The sequence below is a fragment of the Malaclemys terrapin genome, chromosome 1, assembly GCF_027887155.1.
Source record: "Malaclemys terrapin pileata isolate rMalTer1 chromosome 1, rMalTer1.hap1, whole genome shotgun sequence".
NCBI classification, from domain to species: domain Eukaryota; kingdom Metazoa; phylum Chordata; order Testudines; family Emydidae; genus Malaclemys; species Malaclemys terrapin.
The window spans coordinates 27,893,665-27,920,973 of record NC_071505.1 but is presented as its reverse complement, the minus strand read 5'-3'; the positions used below and the strand labels follow the sequence as shown (position 1 = coordinate 27,920,973).

At 41.4% G+C, this 27,309-nt stretch overlaps 1 protein-coding gene across 2 annotated transcripts in view; it reads right to left on the bottom strand.

Moving 5' to 3' along the window:
- The window catches only part of PRKAR2B (protein kinase cAMP-dependent type II regulatory subunit beta), a 197,309-nt gene that overhangs the window by 22,319 nt on the left and 147,681 nt on the right, over positions 1–27,309 (bottom strand). For both annotated transcript variants that reach the window (XM_054018539.1, XM_054018549.1), the window contains exons 3-4: positions 23,378–23,430; positions 21,990–22,073 (exon numbers count right to left, since the gene is read on the bottom strand). In XM_054018539.1, coding sequence (XP_053874514.1) covers positions 21,990–22,073; positions 23,378–23,430 — 137 coding nt within the window. The remainder of the gene's footprint in view (positions 1–21,989; positions 22,074–23,377; positions 23,431–27,309) is intronic.

Sequence of the window (27,309 nt, the reverse complement as noted above, 5' to 3'; positions counted from 1 at the left end):
TTCCAAGATCTTTCTTGAGCAGTTTGCAGCAAATTTAGACCCCCTCATTTTATATGTATAGTTGGGATTATGTTTTCCAGTGTGCATTACTTCGCATTTATCAACATTGAATGTCATCTGCTATTTTGTTGCCCAGTCATCCAGTTTTGAGAGACCCCTTTGTATAACTCTTTGCAGTCTGCTTTGGATTTAACTACCTTGACTAGTTTTGTATGATCTGCAAATTGTGCCATCTCACTGTTTACCCTTTTTTTCCAGATCATTTATGAATGTTAAACAGTACTGATCACAGTACAGACCCCTGCAGGACACCACTATTTACCGCTCTCCATTCTGAAAATTGACCCTGCGTGTCCTATCTTTTAACCAGTTACTGATCCATGAGAGGACCTTCCCTCTTATCCCAGGACAGCTTACTTTGCTTAAGAGACATTGGTGGGGGACCCTATGGATGGTGTGTAGTACATAAGGCATAGATGTCACACACTGAATGATGATAATAAAACAACAGAACTGCCTCATTCCCTGAGCACTGTCCAGTCAATGCACTAAAAGCAGCATGGGCCTTGTGGGAACAATAGTATGTAACTGTGTAATTAGGACTGTCATAATGCATATATACAGGCAACCCTTAATTCTGGTGGCTCCTACTTTTAAGTGTTCTGTTACTGGTTTTTTTTCTAATGTAGTTTGTGTTTACATACATATAAAACACAATCAGATGCAGCTTTTTATTGCAATGTGTGCACATGTGCTATATGGAATTCTGTAGTTGGGGTATCTGGATAATCTATACTACAATACCAACAGCATTACAAATATGATAGATTTGATTTAAATTAGACACATTTCCTTAAGGATAATGGTGTACTAAACATGCACATTATGCCATTTTAACAACTTTTGCAGTCACTTCATTATTTGTTATTTTGTTAAAAACACAACAAAGCACAGATTCCTCGCTGAGAACTATGTACATGCCAAATTTGAAGCTCTATTACAAAGTGGGTTGAGTAGGAAAAACTGCATTTGAAATAATTTAGAATTATTTAGTATATTTATATAGTATTTGTTTCATTAATACAGCTCAGTGGAATTTCTTAGGCCATTCAAAAATAATTACACTTTGGACTGAGAATAAGTGTATTAATGTCAGTCAGAAAAGGAACATTTTTGAGAAAGCGACTGGAAACATGGGTTTCTATCATGACAGCATAACTTAGAATAATAAAAATACCCTTTTTTGATAGAGAAAGAATCATTGCCATCCTCTCACACTAAGGGATAGGGAAGAAATCAGGTTTTCCTAGCAACACATCCACAGTTGATAGTGAATTCATGCACAAGGACTCCTGGCTGACACAAAGGACTTGAATATTACAGTTCTTGTCCAAGATATTGTCTTTGTTTGAAATGTTGTGGCTAATGTACTTCACCCCAAAATCTTTGTTATAGCAGGGGAAGGCAAAAAGACTGGTTAAATTGCAGTAAATTCACAAAGTAACTTTACTACCTATTCCAAAGCAAAATGTATATGAGCATCCATAATTAGCCTGGATATATAATGGGGAAAAAAAGCCTGATTATTGTCTCAGTTACACTGGTTTTACTCCACTACAACTTCAGTGGAGAGATTCTTGATTTACATGAGGGTGAGATCAATCAGGATCACAGACTTCAGATGGCAGCAAAGAGAGCAGCACAGTGAGGCTGTGTCTACACTAGATTTTTTTCTCTCTCTCAAAATTTCACACCATTGCTTCTTTCAGTGGTACCAAGAGTGGGAGCACAAGTGTACACCAGCTGCTGGTGTATAATCTAAACCTATTCTGAGCAGGATTAGACAATACAGTGGTTAAAGTGCTGGTAGAAAGTCCATTCTAGCGCTACCACTCTCCCCCCCCCCCCCCCCCCTCAGCTGTACAGAGGTACCAACTGTGGCAAATTTTAAAAACAAAAATATCTAATGTAGACAGTCTAACAATGCCTTTGAGCACTCTTTCTAATCTCATGACATACAAGATCTGTCTTTCTAATCAATCAAAATCTATCATTCCCTGTAATTATAACCTCATAGCACAGAACTAAGGAAACATTCAATATGTAGGTGGTTGTCATTATGACTGACAACTACTGAAAAAATATAGGATTTATTTTTAGTTCTCTATTCACACAATATGCAAATTGGCTGCATGCTGAAGTAAAATGGCTCTGACTCACTGGAAAAATAACCATTCTAACACAAATTGATTTTTATACACTGGGGCAAAATTGTTTGTTTGATTCAAATTAAATCATATTTGATCTCATACTGCAAGAAGAGAAGTTACCTGTTGCATTTGGCATTGAAATATTCATGAGAACAACATCTTCAAACAGTTGTTTCAAAACGTTATGCTCTACTGTACAAAATAAATAGTCTAAAACTTGGCAAAAATTATACTGGGAGAAAGAATTTGCAGAGTTGTCCAAATAAGTTGTCCAAGTAGAAGTCTTGATGGTGAAGTAAATACAGACTTCGATACACAACTTTTCCAATGGCTGTTAGGCATGCCTCTTAATTTGTTAATTAGTATTTTTGGCAAGTATGCCCAGAGGGCGCACAGTCTGTGCAACTTCTAAATACGCCTCTACCCGGATATAACACAAATTCGGATATAACGCGGTAAAGCAGCTCTTCCAGGGGGGGGAGGGGGCGCGGCGCACTCCAGCGGATCAAAGCAAGTTCGATATAACGTAGTTTCATCTATAATGCGGTAAGATTTTTTGGCTCCCAAGTACAGCGTTATATCGGGGTAGAGGTGTATAAATATCCATGATACATTGGGGACCATGTGTTGTCATTTCAACTTTTTAGTGCCTTTAGGAACAGAGAATAAAAGAATCACTTGATATAGTCCCATATAGCCACATTTTAGAAATTGTATTAAGACAACAATGTACAGTTATAAGCACATTTAGGATTAGTCTACATTATCGTGATGACTGTCAAATTTAGTGCAGTGTTTGGATGGCATGAAGTAAACAAGAAATATATACAGCAAAACCCTATAGCATAGTAATTTTTCTATTGTTAGTGACATCCCCCTAGAACAGTATATGATGCTTTTTTCCAGGTCAAGTAAAAAATTACAAGTTTTCGCTCCTGGACCTTCTAACTAGCTAATCTTAGTATCACATGTTTTAAGTACCATCCTGAATGCACACATTGCATGGACAAAATAATGTTTTAGTCTCAATTTCCTTTCAAGTCAGGAAAATAAATATGGTAACTCTATCTCAAGGGGACTGTGAAGACATTTCTAATAGATAATAAACAGCCATTGAACATAACCAAACTTGTACTGTATTTGCTATATATTCTAGATGGATTAAAAACCTAGTCAACAGGAGTCCTTGGATAGGGGCTCCTGCTTCAGATAGGAGACTGCTTATGGAATGTGATTTGCCCTTTGGAAATGCTATTTAGTTGCTCTTTTTTAAAACACTAGAGAGCCCACTAATTTGCCACCATTGGGATACCTGTGTATCTTGTTAATGTCACTTCATAGATTTGGTAACGTGGGCCCTTCTGAAAGGGGAGAGAGAGAACAATGCTCTCCCCACTGCACGTCTATTCATCAAACCAGCTGGTCCCAAAGAAGCATCAGCATTTAAATTTGCCGATACAAACTCCCAATGCCTGACTCAGTGATGGCAGCACTTTTTCAACCCAAGCAGGATAGAAAGAATGGAAAGTCATGACCAGTACAAAGACAGAAAATAACTTCCATGAGTCCAAATTTACTTCCCTACTACTCATGTAAAACAAGATATCCTGGATTTAAAGGCACTACCCTATATGTACAGTTGAAATGGTGCTTGCACCAGCCAATCTGGAACAAGGAGCTGGGCTCCAACTTGACTATTAAGGTAGATGCCATGGGCACCAGAAGTCTTGGATGAGATGCTGGGGGTGTGAAAAAGACCACGATAAAAACCACAATTGGAAAGATGATCCAGTGATTAGGGTTCTTGCTTTGGACTTAGGAGATCTCAGTTCAATTCTGTTCCATCCCAAACTTCCTGTATGACCTTGAGCAAATCACTCAGTCTCCCTGTGCCCCAGCTTCCCAACAATAAAATGGGGATAACAGTAGTCCCCTACCTCACAGGGATGCTGTGAAGATAAATACATTAAAGATTGTGATACTATGGTGAGGGAACCATATAAATACCAAAGATTGATAATCAGTAATTCCTTTACTCCAAAAGGACTCAGTTCACACTGTTCTTTGATTCTGTTCTTCCTTTCAACAACAATTTTACATAATCTGCTCACAAGTTAAAATGACATCCTGTCATTTACCTTTCACTCACTTTGGACAATTTAAGATTTCAGCATCGAGGAGAATTCAGCATAACAGTGGGAGGGAAAAGAGGCACTCAGAGCCAGGGTAGGGAGCAAAATGAGGAAAAGAAAATCATGGAGAAAGGTGAACAGAATGGCAGGAAGGTCTGGGGACAAAGGACAGTTTTTCTTCAGCAACTCATGATCCTTCTAGACCATTAATGACGGCTTCTTGGAGCAGCTAGTCCTGGAACCCACAAGAGGAGGTCCTAGCAGGGGAGCTGGAAAACAGGTATGTGTGTATGAAGTGTCGCCTGATAGTGTTACTGGAGGAAAAGATTAAGGGGCTGGAGATGCAGGTAGAGACTCTGGTGGAGTTTAGGCGGGGGTTTGAGCAGCTGATGGAGGACAGGCAAGGGGGGGCGGTAGTAGAATGCCCTGTGGTGCAGGAGGAGGCAGTAGTAGAGGACGGTGAGAGGGGAATGGAAGAGGGAGAACAAGGGAGGTGGAAGCATGTGACTGTGAGAAGCAGGCCAAGGAAAAGAAGAGCCAGTGAGGGGGGAATAGAACTCAGGAATAGGTTCGAGTGTTTGGATAGCGAGGTGGAGGGGCAGCAGGTGGCGACTGAAGGTGGGAGGGTGAGGAAGAAGAGAAGAGCAGCTAGTCCAAGAGAGAGAGGGGAGGAGTTGATGGAGACAGCACCAATTCTGGGCCCCGGGAGGATTCAGGAAGGCATAAGGTGGAGCATAAGGGAAGATAGGAACAGACACAGGTCAGGACTAGAGGGATCAGAGACTAGATTACTAGATCGCACTGTTGCCAGGCGACGGCAGGTGTATGTAATTGGAGACTCTTTACTGAGGAGATTGGACAGGCTTGTGACCAGGGCAGACCCGGAGAACAGAAGGGTGTGCTGTCTACCGGGCGCAAAGATACGCGATGTGGACCTGCGGTTGAAAAGGATCCTAAAAGGAGCAGGTAAGAACCCCTTGATAATCCTTCATGTAGGAACAAATGACACAGCTAGGTTCTCGCTAGAGAGAATCAAGGGAGATTATGCCAGGCTGGGGAAGACGCTCAAAGAGATAGAGGCTCAGATTATCTTTAGTGGGATTCTGCCTGTTCCGAGGGAAGGGCAGCAGAGGGCTGATAGGATTGTGAGAATAAATAGTTGGCTAAAGGAGTGGTGCTATAAGGAGGGCTTTGGGATGTATGGCCACTGGGAGGCTTTCGGGGACAGACACCTGTTCTCGCGGGATGGGCTTCACCTGAGTAAGGAAGGAAATAGACTTCTGGGAGGGAGGCTGGCTCATCTTATCAAAAGAGCTTTAAACTAGGAAGTTTGGGGAGACGGTTGGGAGATGCACAGTTAATCTCCACGCCAGATTCCAGTATGGAAAAGGTGAGTAAAATGAGAGGAGACATAGCCGGGGAGATGAGATTGGACATAGGAAGGACAGGGGGGACGGACACAAGGAGGCCCGCATCATATAGTGCTACTAAGGGGAGACAGGCTAAACGACATACATTAGGGTGTTTATACACCAATGCCAGAAGCCTAGGTAATAAAATGGAGGAATTGGAGCTCTTGGTCCGAGAATTGAAACCGGATATCGTAGGAATAACTGAAACATGGTGGAATGGCAGTCACGACTGGACCACAGGTATGGAGGGGTATGCGCTGTTTAGGAAAGACCGGGACAAAGGTAAAGGTGGGGGGGTGGCATTGTATGTGAAATAAGCTGTAAAGAAATAATAGTTGATGGAATAGATAACACAGAGTCCGTCTGGGCAATACTCACACTGGGTAAAAGGACTACTAGAGCCTCTCCTGGGATAGTGCTTGGGGTGTGCTATAGACCGCCGGGATCGACCCAGGATATGGATAAGGAACTATTTAATGTGTTTAGAGAAGTAATTACTAATAGAAACTGTGTAATTATGGGGGACTTTAACTTCCCGGAAATAGATTGGGGAACAAACGCTAGTAGCAATAATAGGGCTCAGATGTTCCTAGATGTGCTTGCTGATCAGTTCCTCCATCAAGTGGTAGCTGAACCGACAAGGGGGGAGGCCATTTTAGATTTGATTCTGGTAAGTAGTGAGGACCTCGTTGAGGAAGTGGTAGTAGGGGACAATTTGGGCTCCAGTGATCATGAGCTAATTCGGTTTAAACTACATGGAAGGAGTAACAGAATTAAGTCAAAGACTAGGGTTTATAATTTTAAAAAGGCCAATTTTAACAAATTAAGGGGACTGGTAAGGGAAGTGGATTGGGCAATCATATTAAAGGATCTAAAGGCAGAAGCAGCCTGGGATTACTTCAAGTTAAAGATGCATGAGCTGTCGGAGGCCTGTATTCCAAAAAAGGGGAAAAGATTACTAAGCAAGAGATTTAGACCGAGTTGGATGAGCGACCAACTCAAAGGGGCGATTAGGAAAAAACAGAAAGTGTACAAAGAGTGGAAGAGGGGAGGGATCAGTAAGGAAATGTACCTAAGTGAAGTTAGAGAATGTAGAGATAGAGTGAGAAAGGCCAAAGGCCGTGTAGAGTTGGACCTAGCGAGGGGAATTAAAAGCAATAGTAAGAGGTTTTACAGCCACATAAATAGGAAGAAAGCAAAGAAAGAAGAAGTGGGACCGCTGAAGACTATTGCTGGAGAGGAGATTAAAGACAATCTAGGCATGGCGCAATATCTCAATGAATATTTTGCATCGGTGTTTAATGAGGCCAATGAAGGTATTAGGGATACTAGCACCACTACAGAGGGGCATTCAGGATGGGGGATTACCGTATCCGAAGTAGAAATAAAACTTGAACACCTTAATGGGGCTAAGTCGGGAGGACCAGACGATCTTCATCCGAGAATATTGAAGGAATTGGCGCGGGAAATAGCAGGCCCATTAGCGATAATATTTAATGAATCTGTAAACTCAGGGGTGGTCCCGTTAGACTGGAGAATAGCTAATGTGGTTCCTATTTTTAAGAAAGGGAAAAAAAGTGATCCGGGTAACTACAGGCCTGTTAGTTTAACATCTGTAGTGTGCAAGGTGTTAGAGAAAATTCTGAAAGAGAAACTAGTTGAGGACTTGGAGGTTAATGGCAATTGCGATAAATTACAACATGGTTTTACGAAGGGCAGATCGTGCCAAACGAATCTGATCTCCTTCTTTGAGAAAGTAACGGACTTATTAGATAAGGGAAATGCGGTGGACCTAATATACCTGGATTTCAGTAAAGCGTTTGATACTGTACCCCATGAGGAATTATTGGTTAAACTGAAAAACATGGGGATCGATATGAAAATCCAGAGGTGGATAAGGAATTGGTTAATGGGGAGAATGCAGCGGGTCGTATTAAAGGGTGAACTGTCAGGTTGGAGGGAGGTTACTAGTGGAGTGCCTCAAGGTTCGGTTTTGGGACCCATTTTATTTAATCTATTTATAACTGACCTCGGAACCGATTGCAGGAGTGGGCTGAAAGTTTGCGGATGATACGAAGGTGGGAGGCGTTGTAAATTCGGAGGAGGATAGGGATATTCTGCAGGGAGACTTGAATGAGCTTGTGAATTGGAGTATCAGAAATAGGATGAAATTTAATAGTGAAAAGTGTAAGGTGATGCATTTGGGGATAACTAATAACAATTTTAGATACAAGATGGGGACGCATTGGTTAGAAGTAACGGAAGAGGAGAAGGACCTAGGGGTCCTTGTAGACCGCAGGATGACTATGAGTCGGCAATGTGACGTGGCAGTGAAAAAAGCCAATGCTGTCTTGGGATGCATTAGGAGAGGTATATCTAGTAGGGATAAGGAGGTCCTGCTTCCGTTGTACAAGGCGCTGGTGAGACCCCATTTGGAGTACTGTGTGCAGTTCTGGTCTCCCATGTTTAAAAAAGATGAACTCAAACTGGAACGGGTGCAGAGAAGGGCCACTAGGATGATCAGAGGAATGGAAAACCTGTCGTATGAAAGGAGACTAGAGGAGCTTGGGTTGTTTAGTCTGACAAAGCGAAGGCTGAGGGGGGATATGATTGCTATCTTTAAATATATTAGAGGGATTAATACAAGGGAGGGAGAGGAATTATTCCAGCTTAGTACTAATGTGGATACGAGAACGAATGGATATAAACTGGCCGTGGGGAAGTTCAGGCTTGAAATTAGACGAAGGTTTCTGACCGTCAGAGGGGTGAAATATTGGAACGGCCTTCCGAGGGAAACGGTGGGGGCGACGGACCTGTCTGGTTTTAAGATTAAGTTAGATAAGTTTATGGAGGGAATGGTTTAATGGTAAAACATAGTGGTCAAGGAAAACCAAGCAATGGTAGGTAAATAGTAAAATGGCTAACAGGGGTCAGGCTGGAAACTCTTGCCTATATGCTCGGGGTCTTACTGATCGCCATATTTGGGGTCGGGAAGGAATTTTCCTCCAGGGCAGATTGGCTGAGCCTCTGGAGGTTTTTCGCCTTCCTCCGCAGCATGGGGCAGGGATCGCTAGCAGGAGGGTCTCTGCCGATTGAAGTCACTAAAAACAGGATTGGGGACTTCAACAGCAGAGTCCAGGGAAGAGGTAGGGACGGTTTTATGGCCTGCAGCATGCAGGGGGTCAGACCAGATGATCATAATGGTCCCTTCTGACCTTAAAGTCTATGAGTCTATGAGTCTATGAGAGGCAATTCTTGATTTAGTGCTAAGTGGTCACAGGATCTGGGCCAAGAGGTGAATATAGCTGAGCAGCTTGGTAATAGCTGCCATAATGTAATGAAATTAACATCCTTGTAGGGAGAGAAATACCAAAGAAATGCACCATAGTAGCATTTAACTTCAAAAAGGGGAACTACACACAAATGAGGAAGCTACTTAAAGGGAACATAAAAGGAACACTCACAAGAGTGAAATGCCTAAAAGCTGCATGGAAACTTTAAAAACACCATAACAGAGGCTCAAACTAAATGTATACCCCAAATATTTTTAAGAGGATCAAAAAAAACCCCCCCCAACATTGGCTAAACAACAGAGTAAAAGAAATAATTAGAGGCAAAAAGACATCACTTAAAAATTGCAACTCAAATACTACAGAGGAAAATAGAAAGGAGCATAAACTCTGGCAAGTCAAGTGTAAAAGTAGAGTTAGACAGGCCAAAAAATAATTTGCAGGGCAACTAGCAACACACACAAAAACTAACAGCAAATTGTTTTTAAGTACATCAGGCAGGAAGCCTGCCAACAATCAGTGGGGCCACTGGATGATCGAAGCACTCAAGGAAGACAAAGCCATTGCGGAGATGCTAAATGAATTCTTTGTATCGGTCTTCACCACAGAGGATGTGAAGGAAATCCCCATGCCTAAGCCATTCTTTTTAGGTTGCATATCTGAAGAAGTGTCCCAGATTGAGGTATCAAATTGATAAATTAAACAAAAGTATGTCACCGGGAACAGATGGTATTCATCCAAAAGTTCTGAGGGAATTCAAATATGAAATTGCAGAACTAACAAGTGTGGTATATAACCTATCACTTAAATCAGCCTCTGTACCAGATGACTGGAGGATAGCTAATGTGACGCCGATTTTTTAAAAAGGCTCCAGAGGCCATCCTGGCAATTACAAGGCACACTGGTTGAAACTACAGTAAAGAACAGAATTATCAAATAAATAAAACACAGTGTGTTGGGGAAAAGTCAACACCATTTTTAAAAGGGAAATCATGCCTCACCAATCTATAAGAATTCTTTGAGGGCGTCAACAAGCAAGTGGACACGGGTGATCCAGTGGATATAGTGTATACTGTACTTGGACTTTCAGAAAGCCTTTGGCAAGATCCCACCCCAAAGGCTCAAGCAAAGTAAAGCAGTCATGGGATAAAAGCGACAGTCCTCTCATGCATCAGCAACTGGTTAAAAGATAGGAAACCAAGGATAGGAATAAACAGTTTTCACAAACATAAAGAAGTACTTCTTCATATAACACACAATCAACCTGTGGAACTCATTGTCTTGGGATGTTATGAAGGCCAAGATAGGTCCAAGATGGTCAGGGATGCAACACCATGCTCTGGGTGTCCCTAAACTCAGATTGACAGAAGCTGAGACTGGACGACAAGGAATTGATCACTCAATAATTGTCATATACTGACCCAATAGCATATCTTGAAAACTAAAGCCAATCAACAATTTTAAGCATCATTTTCGTTCTCAGTGACCCAGAATTAGTAAAGTTTGACTACATTTATTTCAGAAGCATTTTGGCTGTAGAGCAGTGTAATCAGCTGAACATGAATTTCCTGTGTGACAGTTGGCCAAAAGAGTTAATGTGATCCTGGGATGCATAAAGAGGGAAATTTCAAGTAGGAGGAGAGATTATTTTACCTCTGTATTTGGCACTGGTGCAATTGCTGCTGGAATAATGCATCCAGATCTGGTGTCCACAATTCAAGAAGGATGCTGATAAATTGGTGAGGATTGAGAAAAGCCATGAGAATGATTAATGGATTAACAGTGATTAACATGCCTTGTACTAACTGAGCTCCTTGATACTAGCCATTTAGCTTAACAAAGAGATGGTTAAGGGGTGATCATGATTACAGTCTGTGACGGGTTGGATCACAGAAACCCCCTTGGGAGCTGCCACCCAGTGTGCAAAGACTACCTCTGCTCCTGTTTTCCCTGCCAGCTCAGGACTCCAGCACCCTGTCTTGCTGAGCCAGACACTCCTGTCTGGCTCCAACACAGACCCAGGGTCTGAATCACTTGTCCCAAAGCTGCAAGTTTACCTGAAAACAGCTCACAGTAGTGTGCTTTAGCACTCAGATGCCCAACTCCCAATGGGGTCTAAACCCAAATAAATCCGTTTTACCCTGCATAAAGCTTATGCAGGGCAAACTCATAAATTGTTCGCCCTCTATAACACTGATAGAGAGATATGCACAGTTGTTTGCTCCCCCAGGTATTAATACATACTCTGAGTAAATTACTAAATAAAAAGTGATTTTATTAAATACAGACAGTAGTAGGGTTACCATTCGTCCGGATTTACCCGGACATGTCCTCCTTTTTGTGTTAAAAATAGCGTCCGGGGGGGAATTTGTAAATCACTCAAAATGTCCGGGATTTCCCCCCCCAGGCAGAGCAGAGCGAGCGGCTGGGAGGGCTGCAGGAAAGTCAGACGCTCACATGGGGCTCTGGCAGCTAGAGCCCTTCCCCCTGCAGCTTGCCGGGCTGGACTCCGGAGCAGCTGTAGAGCTCCTCCTCCCCGCCCCCCTCCCTCCCTCCCTGCATTCTGAGCCGGCCGGGCCGTTTGCATCGGCCTCGGCAGCTCCTCCTCCTCTGCAGCCCAGCGCCCCGCTCCGGCAGCACTGTGCAGGGGCAGGGACCCGGTTGTGTGTTGCGCTGGGGAGCGCAGCCACGTGTCCAGCTCCGCACAGAGCCCAACACCCTGTTTTGAGCGGCGGGGTAAGGGGGCCAGCGGGCAGGAGAAGGGGCAGGGAGATTTTGGAGGGGGCAGTCAAGAGACGGGGGGGCTTTTGGGGGCGGATGGAGAAGGTTTTGGGCAGTCAGGATACAGGTAGGGGGGTAGGGTCCTGGGGGGCAGTTTGGGGGGGGTCTTAGGAGGGGGCAGTCAGGGGACAAGGAACAGGGAGGCTTAGGTAGGGGGTGGGGTTCTGGAGGGCAGTTAGGAGCAGGGGTCCCAGGAGGGGGCAGTCAGGGGACAAGGAGCGGGGGGGTGTTTGGGAGTTCTGGGGGGGCTGTCAGGGGGCAGGGGTGGGGAGAGGGATCAGAGCAGTCAGGGGACAGGGAGCAGAGGGGTTTAGATGGGTCGGTAGTTCTGGGGGGGGCTGTCAGGGGACAAGGAGCGGGGGAGAGGGTTGGGAGTTCTGGGGGGGGCTGTCGGGGTGGGGAGTGGTTGGATGGGGCGTGGGAGTCCCAGGGGTCTGTCTGGGGGTGGGGGTGTGAATAAGGGTTGGGGCAATCAGGGTAAAGGTAGGAGTAGGCTCCTAGGGGGCCAGTTAGGATGTGGGGAGGGTCCCAGGAGGGGGCAGTCAGGGGACAAGGAACGGGGGAGGGTTGGGGGTTCTGAGGGGGGTGGGAAGTGGGAGGGGGCAGGGGCGGGGCTAGGGCAGTACGGGGGCGGGGCTCCTCCCGTCCTCTTTTTTGCTTGCTGAAATATGGTAACCCTAGACAGTAGGATTTAAGTGGTTCCAAGTAGTAACAGACAGAACAAAGTAAGTCACCAAGCAAAATAAAATAAAATGCGCATATCTATGCCTAATCAAGCTGAATACAGATAATCTCACCCTCAGAGATGCTTCAGTAATTTTTTTCTCAGACTGGACACCTTCCAGGCCTGGGCACAATTCTTTCCCCTGGTACAGCTCTTGTTGCAGCTCAGGTGATAGCTAGGGGAATCTTCATAATGGCTCCTACCTCTCCTTGTTCTCTTCCACCCCTTTATATATCTTTTGCATAAGGCGGGAACCCTTTGTCCCTCTGGGTTTCCACCCCCCCTCACTGGAGAAGTACCAGGTTAAAGATGGATTCCAGTTTTGGTGACATGATCACATGTCACTGCAAGACTTCATTACTCACTTGCCAGCACACACATATACGGGAAGACTCATAGGTAAATACGGCCATCTGCAGACAACGGGAGTCATCAAGATTCCAAACCATCCTTAATGGCCCACACTTTACATAATTACAATAGGCCCTCAGAGTTATGTTTTATATTTCTAGTTTTAGATACAAGAGTGGCACATTTCTACAAATAGGATGATCACATTCAGTAGATTATGAGCTTTGTAATGATACCTTACAAGAGACCTTTTGCATGAAGCATATCCCAGTTACATTATATTCACTTATATTTTTATAAAACCATATAGACTGCACAACGTCACACAGTCTATATGCACCTATAAGGGATACAAATATTTAACAAAAAGAAGAACAGGAGTACTTGTGGCACCTTAGAGACTAACAAATTTATTAGAGCATAAGCTTTCGTGGACTACAGCCCACTTCTTCGGATGCATATATTTAACAATGGGCTCTTCAATCTAGCAGAGAAAGGTATAACATGATCCAATGTCTGAAAGTTGAAGCTAAACAAATTCAGACTGGAAATAAGGCATAAATTTTTAACAGTGAGTGTAATTAACCATTGAAACAATTTACAAGGTTCATGGTGGATTCTCCATCACTTACAATTTTTATATCAAGACTAGATGTTTTTCTGAAAGATATGATCTAGCAATTATTTTGGGGGAAGTTTTATGGCCTATGTTATACTGGAAATCAGACAGATGATTATACTCGTCCCTTCTGGCCTTACAATCTGAATCGTTGCTTTTAAATATTTCCTAAAAATAAAAGGAAATTCCCAGACAAAAATGTATTTAAAATAGATTAAGAGCTGAATAGATATTATTAGCCACCAAAAACTCCCTTCTTCCCATCCACAATACCTCATCTATAATCACAAACCTCTCCTTGCATACTGTCATACAGATCTCAGAGTTACCATCTCATAGCCAGATCATCCTTCATTCACCACGTTGTTCACAATAAAACATTCATACATCTCGCCATCTAATCACTTACAGTACAGGAAAAAATTCAATTCAGGTAGTCTTAAATGAAGTAACATTTCACTGGCAGTTTTGCAGAAACAGAAAAAATTTACTACAATAAAAATAGGTAAAAAACTAGTTGAATAATATAGAAAGCATCACAAGAGTGGCACAGAATAGTTACAAAGTAGAGTTTAAGATACCTAAAAATTTCACATAGCACAAAGTTCTTTGTCTGACCTATTTTATATAATATATGATATGAAGTTATTCAACATCAGTGTAGAAAGCTGGGAGGAGCACACAGAATCCCATCCAATTTGGAGGGAAAATCTGGCACCGGGTACAGCTGAACATGAAGCAGCTTTGATCCAGAGGATGGATGCAAAGCGAGAAAGACTAAAGCAATGTGCTGTAATCATGGACTCTAACTCAGACAACACATGGATCTGTGAAATCTGTATTGCTCTTGAATTGGGATAGTCAGCCGCCGTGGGCAACAGGGGGACCCCTGCAGCTCCCCATCTGCCAAGACGGCAGGGGGACCCCCACAGCTCCCCGCCCCCATTTTATATACACAAAACAATTAAGCGTAAACTCTATGCCCTTATAGCCCACTTGGGACTTTAAGGTTCACATGTCAAAGGCCTCTATTACCCATTTGTTTCTTATTACCGATGACAGAGCACTTTAATCCAGTCTAAGATTGTTAGCTCTCTCCTGTAACATCTGCTTATAAGCAAAACAAAAGATATTCCTTTTTCAATACCAATTGCAGCTGACTCATACTCCTAAATATGCTTGAATATTAATTAATATTCTCCTTAAGTAACCCTCTTAAGCACATAATTTACCTTTGTTCCCAGATAGCTGCAACTGCCTCTCAAATAACCGCACATCTCCACCAAGCAGGCTTAATGATACTTCAAACATCTTTGAAGTCAACCTGTGTAAGCAAGCCAAACTGGTTGGCTCCTCCCAGCACTTTCCAACACTGACTGTGTAAACTAATACTTGTTTCACCTCAGAACAATGGCAAAGTGTTATTTAGATAAAGAACAGCAGCAGTGATGTGCTACAAATATATATTTTAACAAGGGTCTTCACCAAAGTTGTCGCTGTAGTTGCATACCAACAGTACTTGCAGACAGAATGAGCTAATGTAACTATTCATTTGCTTTCTCGTTTCATCAGAAATGCTCTTCCAGAACTTTATACAAGGAAGAGACACCAGCAGTTGGCAAAGAAACATATTAAACTACACTTTGCTGGCAGTTATACTTTGTTTCTGAAAAATGTTGGCATAATACAGTGTTCACTCTGTGTAATTTAAAGTTAGGGGTGGAGTGACTGTGATGCTGGCAGACCAGGTGTCAGCTACTGCCAAGGCTGTAGGCATCATCTGAGCACTGACAAATGCATAGCTGGAATCCAGACCAGCTCACCTGTATGTTAATATTGTTCAAGATAGCTGCTGAATTTGTAAAGACATGGTTAGTTTTTAGACTTTATAAAATTCTTGTAAGTTGCTATATGCATTAATCTTACTTATGTCTGTATCCCATGTTATAAGGAATAATGTACGTTTTACTTCATAACTGTCAAAAGGCCTGCTCTGAACTTGTGAACTCAGGCAGGAGGAGTGATTCCCTCACCCATCAAGGAGGACTATCAGAACTAAGTGGGCCATTGTGAGGCATCACGATACAAAGACTTTGCTAATTGTGCCTACACAAGCTATATGCAGAAGTGCTTGTCAAGAGGGAAATAAAGATAGCTGACATGAATATTTTTCATCTCTTTGCTGTTTGGACTCTGGCAGGGCTGGAGCCAGGGAAAAAAGCAGATCCCCAGGGTCAAGCTGGATTAGCCCTAAAAGACACTCAGAGCTGACAGACTATCATCTCTCTGTCACCTTTTGGAATCATAGGCTGTACTTATGTGTGTACATATGTTGCCTGCTCTAATCTGTAAATAATTCATTTATTTTTCCTAGTTACTAAATCCTTAGTTAGTTTACTATAGGATTGGCTAAAAGTGTTGTCTTTGGTGTGAAATTTAAGGTACACATTGACCTGAGGTAAGTGACTGGTCTCTTGGGACTGGGAGCAATATTTTTAATATTTTGTGATCTTTGTTATAAGTGACCATTTATCACTATGTCCAGCTTGCCCAAGTGACTTGTGTGCCCATGGGGGACTGTCTGTGACTCCATGGTCAGACTGTTAGAGTACTTCAGGAATTCACATTTGTTACTGGGTTGCTGAAATATAATTACAGAACATACCACCAGTTTTGGGTGTCCAGACAGCATGACAGTGACAATGTCGTGAGGGTGTAGGAATTTTTTGTTTTTTGAATATTTGCAATTTAATATAATCCAGTCCACTCCTAAAGTAAAATGTGCATATATAATGAGCTTAGTCATCCCTGACAGAGATAATATAATTATATCCAGGAAGGGATAAACTACATCACGGGCATGGAAATCCTCGTGACCTTCCTTGCATTTTGGTGGCAACAGAATTTTAACAAGGAGCTCCTGGAAGACCCAGACAGCCCCCTACAGCACAACACTGAATGTCAAGTCAAAGAAGCATATCTGGTGCATTTTGACATCAAACAGCTTAATAAATTTAATATAAAATAAGTCATACATGTAAATAAAGCTAACTGTGTAACAGGATACATGCCCTTTAGACGTTCACCCAGTCTATACAAAGTGGCTGCAGATATCAAAGCATTATACCTATATGCGTGTAAAATTAAATGCCCAAAATCTTGGTTAACACAAAAGGAAGTTTGCCCACTGGTGCCTAGTGTCCTTCCAGAATGTGAAGGGCAGCTAAACTTAAACCTCTGAACACCAGGAAAGGAAGAGTTAAAGTAATGCAAATTTAAACTTCAGAAAAACAGGAAATAAAGTGTTACGTACAGGCCATCTCCACAATGCAGCTTAAGCTCTGCCCTCTGGAGCTGGCAATAGCCACTGAGAATGGTTCAGTAAGGGGGCTGCCATAATAAGTAGACATGAGGACGTTCTAAGAGAATGTACTATTATTTGTATTGTGATCCACAGCTGCCTTTACTGTTAGGTGTAGCTGTATTTGAATGGTGGGGGGATCAGTTGGAGCAGTTCTCACTGTGATATGACAAGAGGTACATGCATACTTTGAAAGATCAACAATGCCTCATTTCAGTAGGCTGTATTTGCAGTATGTGCACAAGGGTGTCCTCTTGCCATGAGGATTGTCAGCAGTCTTGTGACATAGTGGCCTCCAAGGCTTAGTGAGGGGTGAGTGAAGGCAATGTCAAAGGAAATCCTCAGGGCAAAGGTGAAGACGTGGTAACATTTAGCAAGTCAGGGGTGGTTTGTGTGGAATAGGCTCAGTATTTGAGAGTAGGCCAGGTGTAGGTAGTTATGCCAGACCTAAACCTCAGTTTTGCCTTAGCAAAGAGAAATTTTTACACTTTGCCCTACAGGGTTCATGTAATCTGTTCCTAAAGTGTTCTATAGTATCTGGAAGGGCAGAATGCTAGCAAGGCATCATTCAGAAGGTAGAATTAAGGTTGTCTTGTGGGGAAGGGGGTATACCTGAACTTTGTATTTTCTGGTTTTTTGAGGACAGATTACTAAGGGACAAAGTGAAAAACAATTCAAGGTGACTTGGCATTCATGGAGCGGCTGCAGATGGTGGAGTGATGCTTCTGGGCCCAAGAAATGAGCACTGATTGGTGGGATTGAATTGTAATGCAGGCTTGGGATGACGAGCAATGGCTGCAGAAATTTCGGACGGGAAAGGCCACATTTCTGGATTTGTGTTCTGAGCTCACCCCAGCCCTCCCGCATATGGACACCAGAATGAATGAGAGCTGCATTGATGGTTCAAAAGCCAGTGGCAGTTACAGTGTTGAAGCTTAGTTGGAAATCATTTTGGGGTTGGAAAATCCAGTGAGGCCATTGTCATGCAAGCATGTAGGGTCATTAATCCTGCTACACAGGAGCCTGATTATCCTGCACATGGCAGATATTGTGGACTAATATATAGCTATGGGGTTCCCAAACTGTAGTGGGGTGATAGACAGCAAGCACATTCCTATTTTGGCCCCAGCCCACCTTGCTACAGAATACATCAACAGAAGGGGCTACTTTTCTATGGTTATACAAGCTGTGGTCGATCACCAGGGATACTTCATTGATATCAATGTGGGCTGGTCAGGGAAGGAGCATGATGCTCACGCCTTTAAGGACACAGGAGTGTTCAGGAAGCAGCAAGCAGAGAACATTTTTTCCCAACTTGCGGATTACCATTGGTGATGTTGAAGTGCCATTAGTGATCTTGAGGGCTCAGCCTATACCTTGCTCATGAAGCTGTACCCTGGCCACCTTGACAGAGCCAAGGAAAGATTCAACAACTTACTCAGCAGATGAGAATGACTGTTGAATGTGCTTTTGCAAATTAAAGTGATGCTGGTGGTGTTTACTCACTAGATTAGAACTCAGTGAGAAAAAAATATTCCAATGTTATAGCTGCCTGCTGTGTCCCACATAATAGCTGTGAGGCAAAAGCAGAAAAGTTGCCACCAGGGTGGAAGTGGAGCAGCTGTCTGTTGAGTTTGAACAGCCAGACACAAGGGCCATTAGAGTTCATTGCAGAGCTATGAGGCTGAGGGAGGCCTTAAAAGAGCACTTTAAAGGTCACCCACAGTAATGTGCTGTGCTGGACAGTGATCTGTCCGGCCCTGAAATTTTGGGAGTTGTTAGGAATTGTGTAGTGCTTGGTGTATATTTATGGATATCACAGAGTCTTTTAATGAACCTATGAATTATGCAGTGCTTCCTATACATTCATAATTATTACACTGTGGTTTTAACTGCACTAATGAGTTCTGTGGTGGTGGTGTATTACAAGTAAGATGTGCTTTGAGTAGCACTAGGCATTCTGCAGTATACGTTATGAAGTAATAAAGATGATATTTTTCCAAAATATAAACATTTATTGCCCACCAAAAACAGTGCAAAACAATAATGTGCAATTAAAAACCAGTATAGTGCAAACTTATAAAATCAATTAAGAGAACAGAACTTGAAAAGTAGAACGGTACTGTCCATTTAAATCCATTTCTGCCAAACATACACCAGCCAGGGCTCTCACAAGTCGGTGTATGTGAAGCTGTGTTTCCCTTATTGTCCCTCAGTGTGGAGCGGTAGGGGTAAGGATGTGGTCCATGATGCCATGTGGAATGTTAGGGAGTATAGAGAGCTGCTGAAATGGAGTTCTCCATAGATTGCAGAGGGAGGCGAGCCCACAACTTTTGGACCTGTACATCAACAAGACTGCAGCACTTGAATTTGCTGCCTGAGAAGCCCCATTATGTCCTGGTGCATCTTCCTCTCCTTTTCCTGCTGGGACTTCTGTGCCTTTCTCCTCTCCACTTTTTCTTTCTCAGGGCTGTCTCCTCTATTCATCTTCCAGGCCCCCTGTTCATGGTCTAGTGCAGCACTATCTTGTAGGATCTCCAGGAACATGTCCTCCCTACCCCGCCCACCCCGCTTCTTTCTTCTCATCAGGGTTAGGCAGTTCCACAGGTGTGGTGAGGGCACTCCTCAAGGCCACAACAGCAGCAATTACAGATAAAACAGATAGATGTATCACAGTCCCAATAAAAAGCAAAAGTTGAGTTTCAGAATTCCCTTATTCCCATAAGAGTTTGAAGCAAGACATGTCTGCACAGCAACACTCTCCAGCCACAGCCACAATGTGTATGGCCTGCCGGAGTGTGGGAAGGATAAGGAGGGAACTGTTCAGTTGCATAAAACAATAAACTTAAGCCCTTATTTCCATGAGTATGAGTACATGGCAATGGCTCTAAATATTGGCACTATTTTCCACAGGCTGTGGTGATTTTAGCTGATATCTCAGTCCCAAGGGTAACAAAGGCACAGAGAACACAGCTGCTGCTGGTGTCCTGAAGCCATCCAGGCCCATATGCCACTAGCCCATTTACTGCAAAGATGCCTGCCGAAGTCATTACAGACTGGCATGGAAAAATCGTGCTACCACAGAGAAAGAAATAAGGCTAACATCCCTCTGAATCCTCCCTAAAAGTTTCATCGAGGTCTCTCAGGAGGATACAAGGGACATTACTATGTACACGAAAAACTGCTCTGCATTCCCATCCCCACCTAACCCTAAAGGGGAATGAAAAGCAGATAACTAACTCTGTTGTTGTACCTCTACCATTTCTCATACAAGTAAAACAATGAAAAGTAAGTATCTGAGTCCTGCTAACTTGGGGTTGAACCAGGGCCCAGCTTCACGTTTAGCACTATTAAAAAAAAATGCATGCACACACTTACCTGAAATTCCTTTAATTTAATTCTTTGAATAGTGAGCTCCAAAATGACTAACATGTCCTGGCTGGAGTAATGATTCCTATGGTAACTTTTTAAAAATATATTATATCTAGGTTTTTTGTCTCTACTGGTGACGCACATCCACACATTACCTTGGTGCACATAACAAAATTTATTCCGCACATGGGTGGAAAAAATTAGAGGGAACATTGATCTCCGCCGAACATGGCACAGAGCTCATTGTAAAAGCAGCAAGTCTGCGGCTTGGCTCCAAGTCGACTGTTGGCCTCCCTGGCCTTACGGTATGCCTGCTTCAGTTCCTTTGCTTTCATGCAGCACTGCTGCTGATCCCCATCATACATCCCCCACCCCCTTTGCCTATATTCCCTGTGCAATCTTTTTCATAGATATCCTCTTTTCTATGACTGGTCTGTAGCTGTTCCTGCACACCCTCTTCTCCCCACAGGCCCAGGAGATCCAACATCTCCTGTCTACTTTAGGCAGGAGCATATCTGGAGTGTGTAGATGGCCTGGTGAACTGCACTCAACAAGGGAGAGCTGCTAGGTGTGCTTGTCAAACTGGGCAATCAGGAAAAGGCATTTCAAAAATACATGGGCGTTTTAAAAGGGTGGGAGGTGCTTCCACTCTCCATGACCCCTGTCCAGTGTAGTTTGCAATTGTGATCAGAGTGGTCAGTGTCAGGCATTGTGGAAGAGCTGCTGGAGGACTGTTAGGGTTGAATGTAGACCCTGTGTAATCTATGTCACACTGCATCAACCACGGCTCAACGCCATTCAGGGAGGTGGCATCACTGCTGCTGTAACATGGCGCTTACATTGTCAGGAGACAAATTTGAGTGTGGACACATGCATAGCTAGGTCATTACAAGGCAACTCATGACAACCTAACTTTGTAGCTTAGACCAAGCCTTAGATTGTATACTGTTTGGGGCAGGGACCTTGCCGTATGAGGTTTCTGAGAGGCATTTAACACACTTTGGGATGATATAAAACAAACAACATCAGAAGTAACTTTCTTAAAGTTTTGTAATTAATTGATGTGCATTTATATGTATCAACACTTTTTAATCTCTTAAAACAGTTTTTAAATAAGCCTCTGAAAGGGCAAAAGATTTTACAATCATGTTAATGTATTTCACTTTCACCCAATATCAGTGTTATGTTATTTGGTACTAAAGGAAAGAACTGTGCTCTATACACCTCACAAATTTTCATAATACTTTTCCTTTTGTGAAATGTGCATCTATACAGCTTACAAAAAGCTCAAGACAAGCAGCAGCAAATCTATTATTACCTTACAACAGGGCTAGGCAACCTATGGCACGCGTGCCAAAGGCAGCACACGAACTGATTTTCAGTGGCACTCACACTGCCTGGGTCCTGGCCACCGGTCCGGGGGACTCTGCATTTTTATTTAAAATGTTTAAGAAGCTTCTTAAACATTTTAAAAACCTTATTTACTTTACATACAACCATAGTTTAGTTATATATTATAGACTGATAGAGACTTTCTAAAAACGTTAAAATGTATTACGGGCACGCGAAACCTTACATTAGAGTGAATAAATGAAGAGTCAGCACACCACTTCTGAAAGGTTGCCGATCTCTGCCTTACAAGATGTAAGTTTGTTGCAAGAATGTTTATATCAAACTCTAACTGAATTCAATCTTATTGACACTACTAAATATTGCTCACTGTAAAGAATCTCTTACCGGATCTAGGTTCTTAAAAAGAAGAATGTCCTTGCAAGCCTCTTGCAATCTGTTTCGTTGATCATCTGTTTTGGGGTAAATAATCTGAAAAATATAATAGAAATTCCTGAATTAATTTTCTTTTCTCAATGCAGAACCTTAAAAATGATCATCATAAAAGAGCACATAGCTGAAACGCTGAACTAACCCTGCTAACAAAGTTTATATAATAGTATGACACCCTTGGCAGCATTCTTGCCTCAAAACCCTAAGGACTTGGGTACATATTCAATAAAGACATTACACCACAGCAGTGCTTAATTTGTAAGGAAAGAGGTGCCAAGGCTCAAGCACTTTTTTACATTCATAACTGATGCACCAAGCCCAGAGATACCAGAACTATGAACAGCCAAGCCTATGGGTGCCAGGGATTTAGCACTGCACCACAGTATTAGGGAGAGCAGCACTAATCTGTTTGTGCTTATCCAGCCACTATACCATTAACATCCAATTCATTTTTGCAAACCCTCATGGGATACCTTGAGAGTTCAAATTTTGTTATCTAAAACAACTTACTATTGTTCTCAGTTTGTTTTTACATCAGAATTTTCACACAGTAAATAACAAACTGCATAGCATCCAAGCGAGATACAGATATACTAAAAAGAAAAGAAGACCGGCCCATCCCAATTTAGTAACTTGATTGGCAACCAAATTGTTTGTTTTGTTCAGTCTTAAGAAGGTGTAATGAAACTTCATAGCTATAACACAATATGTAAGGTATCACTTTTAAATTACTTTTAAAATATTGCAATCAACTGATATGAGGCACAGCTTCAAAAATTGCCTCAAAATCATACTTGTACTACTTTATCCTCAAAGTAAATGTAATACCTTTGAAGGGGTGACTTACTGATTTGTTAAAAATATTAGTTTTGTTAATCCAACCAAATAACTATTGCATTTCTAAATTAGAAAATAGCTATGCAATTTTATCTTTATCTAAATTAGAAAATAGTTATGCAATTTTATCTTTCCCCCCCTGGAAAGATATTGATACTGCTGCAAAATTATAAGGCTATTAAATGACTACTTTCAGAGCATAGGGCCCTTTGGGCAAATATATCATTGAACAAGAAAGGTCTCATCAAAAAACTAGGTATCACAGGGGAGATCACTCAAAACATTTTTTAATATTTTTTAAAATTGGGCCCTACACAGGGACCTAGTATAGGAATTAAAGGGATGACAGTTCTTTGGAACAAAGTCTCATACACTATCAAAGAATACTGAAAAAGAATAGTTACATTGGTTCTATAACTACTATCATCAGTGACCTCTTTTTTTTTTTTTTTATTTCTAATGTCTGAAAACTGAGAGGTAAGCATTTCATCCAATGAGTTACATACCCTTGACTCGGTGTCGTCCTCTTCTTCATCAGGATTATAAGCTTCTGCACATACTAAAACAAAACAAAAATGAAGAGTTTAAGCTGATTCTCAAAAGGCAACATATTCTATAAGCATTTACAGAAATAATAATAGGAAACACACCACGTGCAATACTGAATTGTAGTAACTGATAATTTCTCTCTATTCTTTTCCTGTTAAGGGCTACTATTTCATGAAGCATATTATTGTTGTTAAATATTTATATTACATTAGTGTCCAGAGATCCAAACCAGGTGTGGAGCTCCACTGTGCTAGGCACCCTACAAACTGCCTACAATGTCCATTTTATAAAACTTTACAGTTTCAATAATTTAACGAGCCCAATACAACTCTCTATGGAATCAACGGAAAGCCTCCTGCTGATTTTACTACAGTTGGATTGGGTCCAAAGTAAATGGAAATATGCCCATAAAAAGGAAACATTAAATCTGTTGAACAACTACAGTATTGTATCTCTAAATAAACAAAATATTCTTATAAACAGTGTTATGGTAGCTGTAGTATTTCAGTGATGACTGAGTCAGGTTTTAGGGTAACCTATTTACTTAAAAATAACTCAAAGTAAACAGCAGTGATATGCTGTAAATCTAGCATGGCTGTATGCTCTGTCTCAACACTCTGCAAGTGGTTTCTGTCTGTCTGTGTGAGAGAGTTAGAGTGTCAAGAGGAAGCATAGTGCAGCACTGCATAGTGTCTTGCAGCATGTATAAACACAATAGACTCCCTGCGACAGTATAGCGTACTTCCCATTTCCCCCCGACCTCCAGTTCTCTACACTAACAGATTCTAACAAAAACATTTATTTAACTTGATATCTTTTATGTTATTATCACTGTATCAACAGGTCTCAGTCAGTCTTTTCAGACAGTTTAACAGCCTTCTAGATCTATTGAGAAGAAAACTGAATTTAGGCTTATCTATGTTTTAAATAATCTTTTTAGTCTCTTCACACAACCGGAAGCTGGAGCAATCCATTAAGGTATTTTTGTCCTTTTAGTGTATCTGTTCTCCCTTCACTCTTCCTTGATATATGTTCATTCTCACTCTGTCTCATTCTTAGGTCATTAGCAGGTTCCTTCAAAAAATGGTTTCCACTTTCTATCATAACTGACTACTGATGATGTGATGTTTCTTTAATAACTGTAGTTTGTTCTGGCCAATGCAGAATCTATGGTTTATTAAGTGATAAAGGCCTTGTTCTTCTGTTATAATTTTGATCTGTCAATCTTTTTGCCAGGACTAGAGAGTTATCCGTCTTCCTTTGGTTAGGTCTTATATCTTGTAATTGAGTACGTATATGTTTATTTTATAACTGTTCAGTCAGTGGTTTTCAACACTGCAGAAGCATTGCTCTGTAGCTGAATGGCACTAAACGTGCAATTTCTTTTCCATCAATTGCTTATTTGAGCTACTTCTTCACTCTACAGACTCCGCAATCTACTAATTCATTTGCTTGTGGGTATTTCAAGACGAGATATTCTATGCTGAAATTCATAAATTTTATACTCTATACCTGAGCTGTGGTCCACTGCGTTATTATAGTCCATGAAATGTCATGATGTGCAAACATGGTTTTAACATTCCTGAACACAGTTGATGCTGTGGTATCATAAAGTGTCACTACTGAAAAGTTGCTAGAAAGTTGCTCCATTATGATCAGGAGATCATGTTTTCCCAATACAAACAAATCAGCTCCGACTCTGTCCTATGGGATTATAGGTTGCCCATGCAGTGTTAAAGGTTCTCTATGTTGTGCATTTCTGAACTCCAGACAAGTTACACACTTCCTCACTATTACTCCAATACAACTATTAAGCTGTGATCAGAATACACTTCTAGAGCTCTTTTTTGACCAAGTCATACCTAGGTATCTTTCATTCCATTCATGGCTGATAGCTTGTATTACTTTTCCTTTCTAGCTCATCCCATATTCCTGGTTAAAAAGCACATGAAGCTTTTATCATACTCACATTCACTGCTACTGCTCACTCCAGATCATCATTTTATGTAATAGTCACCATCATTAGCCATTCTATTCTACAAAGCATCCCTAGTTTCATGTGATACAGTATAATATGTATAATTATCATGCAAGTACTAAAAGGAAACATAATATAGACAGCCACCATTTTTCCCCACAGCTTAGTTTGACAAAGTAAAACTGTTAATTTAAATCTTCCAATTGTGTACCATCTTGTATCACTAAGCTCATTCACTGAGATGGACATTCGAATACACAGAACCCTGAATAAATCAACAAGGCTAGGATTAAAGAAAAATTCCAAAGAAAAAGATGAATTACTGAAGTGTATTACATTACCAATACCACACATGCTGGGAATTGCATACAAGTGAAATATATTGCCTTGCCAGGAGGAGGATTTGGGCTTTGTAAATTACGGTTCATCCATTCATTCAAGGTGAAATCCAGAAAGTATTTCACTGATCACTATATACAGTATTTTCTATCTTATAAAAACAAATGGAAATAAAATTACTTCAGAAATGAATAAATTTCTAAATTAAAATAAATATATAGCTCACTTACACTCAGAACATAGAAAAGGTAATATATATACTATTTATATGGTAGCTATTCATCCTCTTGCTATACTGAAAAATTAAGAGGATTTCAATAACTAAATAATTAATGAGACTGTATGTAATTCATTACACTAAACATATGGAGAAAGAAAAGTCAACATGCTTTCACCATTGGTAAGCACTACATTTATGCATACTTTGCATACACAAGAAAATATTATTAGAAAGAGATCATGGTGTATCACGCTGATCGTTTTAAATAATTTTTCTGCTCCACACTGTGAGTAAGGAATATACTTCCTTTATAGTTTACATTTAATCCTTGCAATATTCATTATCAGTTTCTGACTTCCACTTTGTCAAGTTTGGATTTTTTTAAATTTACACACACACACACACACACACACACACACACACACACTTCTCTTTTCATACTTTGTCTTTAATCTGTTCAGAAATATGTGGTTAATTGCAGCTCACAGTACTACAAACATAATTTATTTACTGATTCTAGACATTTTGGTACAAGAATTAGTTACAATAAAATTAATTGCACAGGAAAGTCTCTTAAAATCATATCCTCATTATGGAATAAAAACGATAACAGTAACCATTAAAGCATATTTCACACTTCCAGAAGTTCATTAGTGTAATGGAAGAGCTATTACTTACTAAAGGAATCACTCACTTTCTTGTATCAAATGACTATCAAGAAATAACTCTATAAGATAAAGGTTGAGTAGTGTTATGTAACATGTATTTAAGGCAGCAACATCATCATATAAAAGGTTCCAACTGATTACTGGTGTATAACAGTACTTAGTGATCCAAGACTCCGCGCACAAGATAGTGTGTGTACAGACACCAGGGGCAGTGGCCTTGGAATGCAGTTATAGTCAGAAAGAACAGCAACGTCGATTTAGCAGGTCTGGTGAAGGCACGATAAGTCGAGGGCAGAGCACTTTCCTTCAGTAATTCACCTCTCCTAGAGGCAGACGCTAAGTCGAAGGGACAGCGTCTCCCGTCGACATAGCACAGTGTAGATACCGTTTTAAGTCAATGTAAGTTACATCACTGGGGGGGGTGATTTTTCCATATGCAGCCCACAATGTGTAATAAGTTGAGAATCACTGACTTTTATACTATTATTCCTGGGGAAATTCTGCACCACTGCACATGGGCAGAATTCATGTGCCACACAGATTTTTTTTTTTTTAAGCAGAAAATACATTCTGCCAGAAAGGTGCTGCAATTATGTTTTTCACCCACCAGGGGCCACTGTGATGTCACAACAGAGCAGCTGCTCCCAGGCGGGAGCAGACCAGCTGCAGATAGGGAAGAGAAAG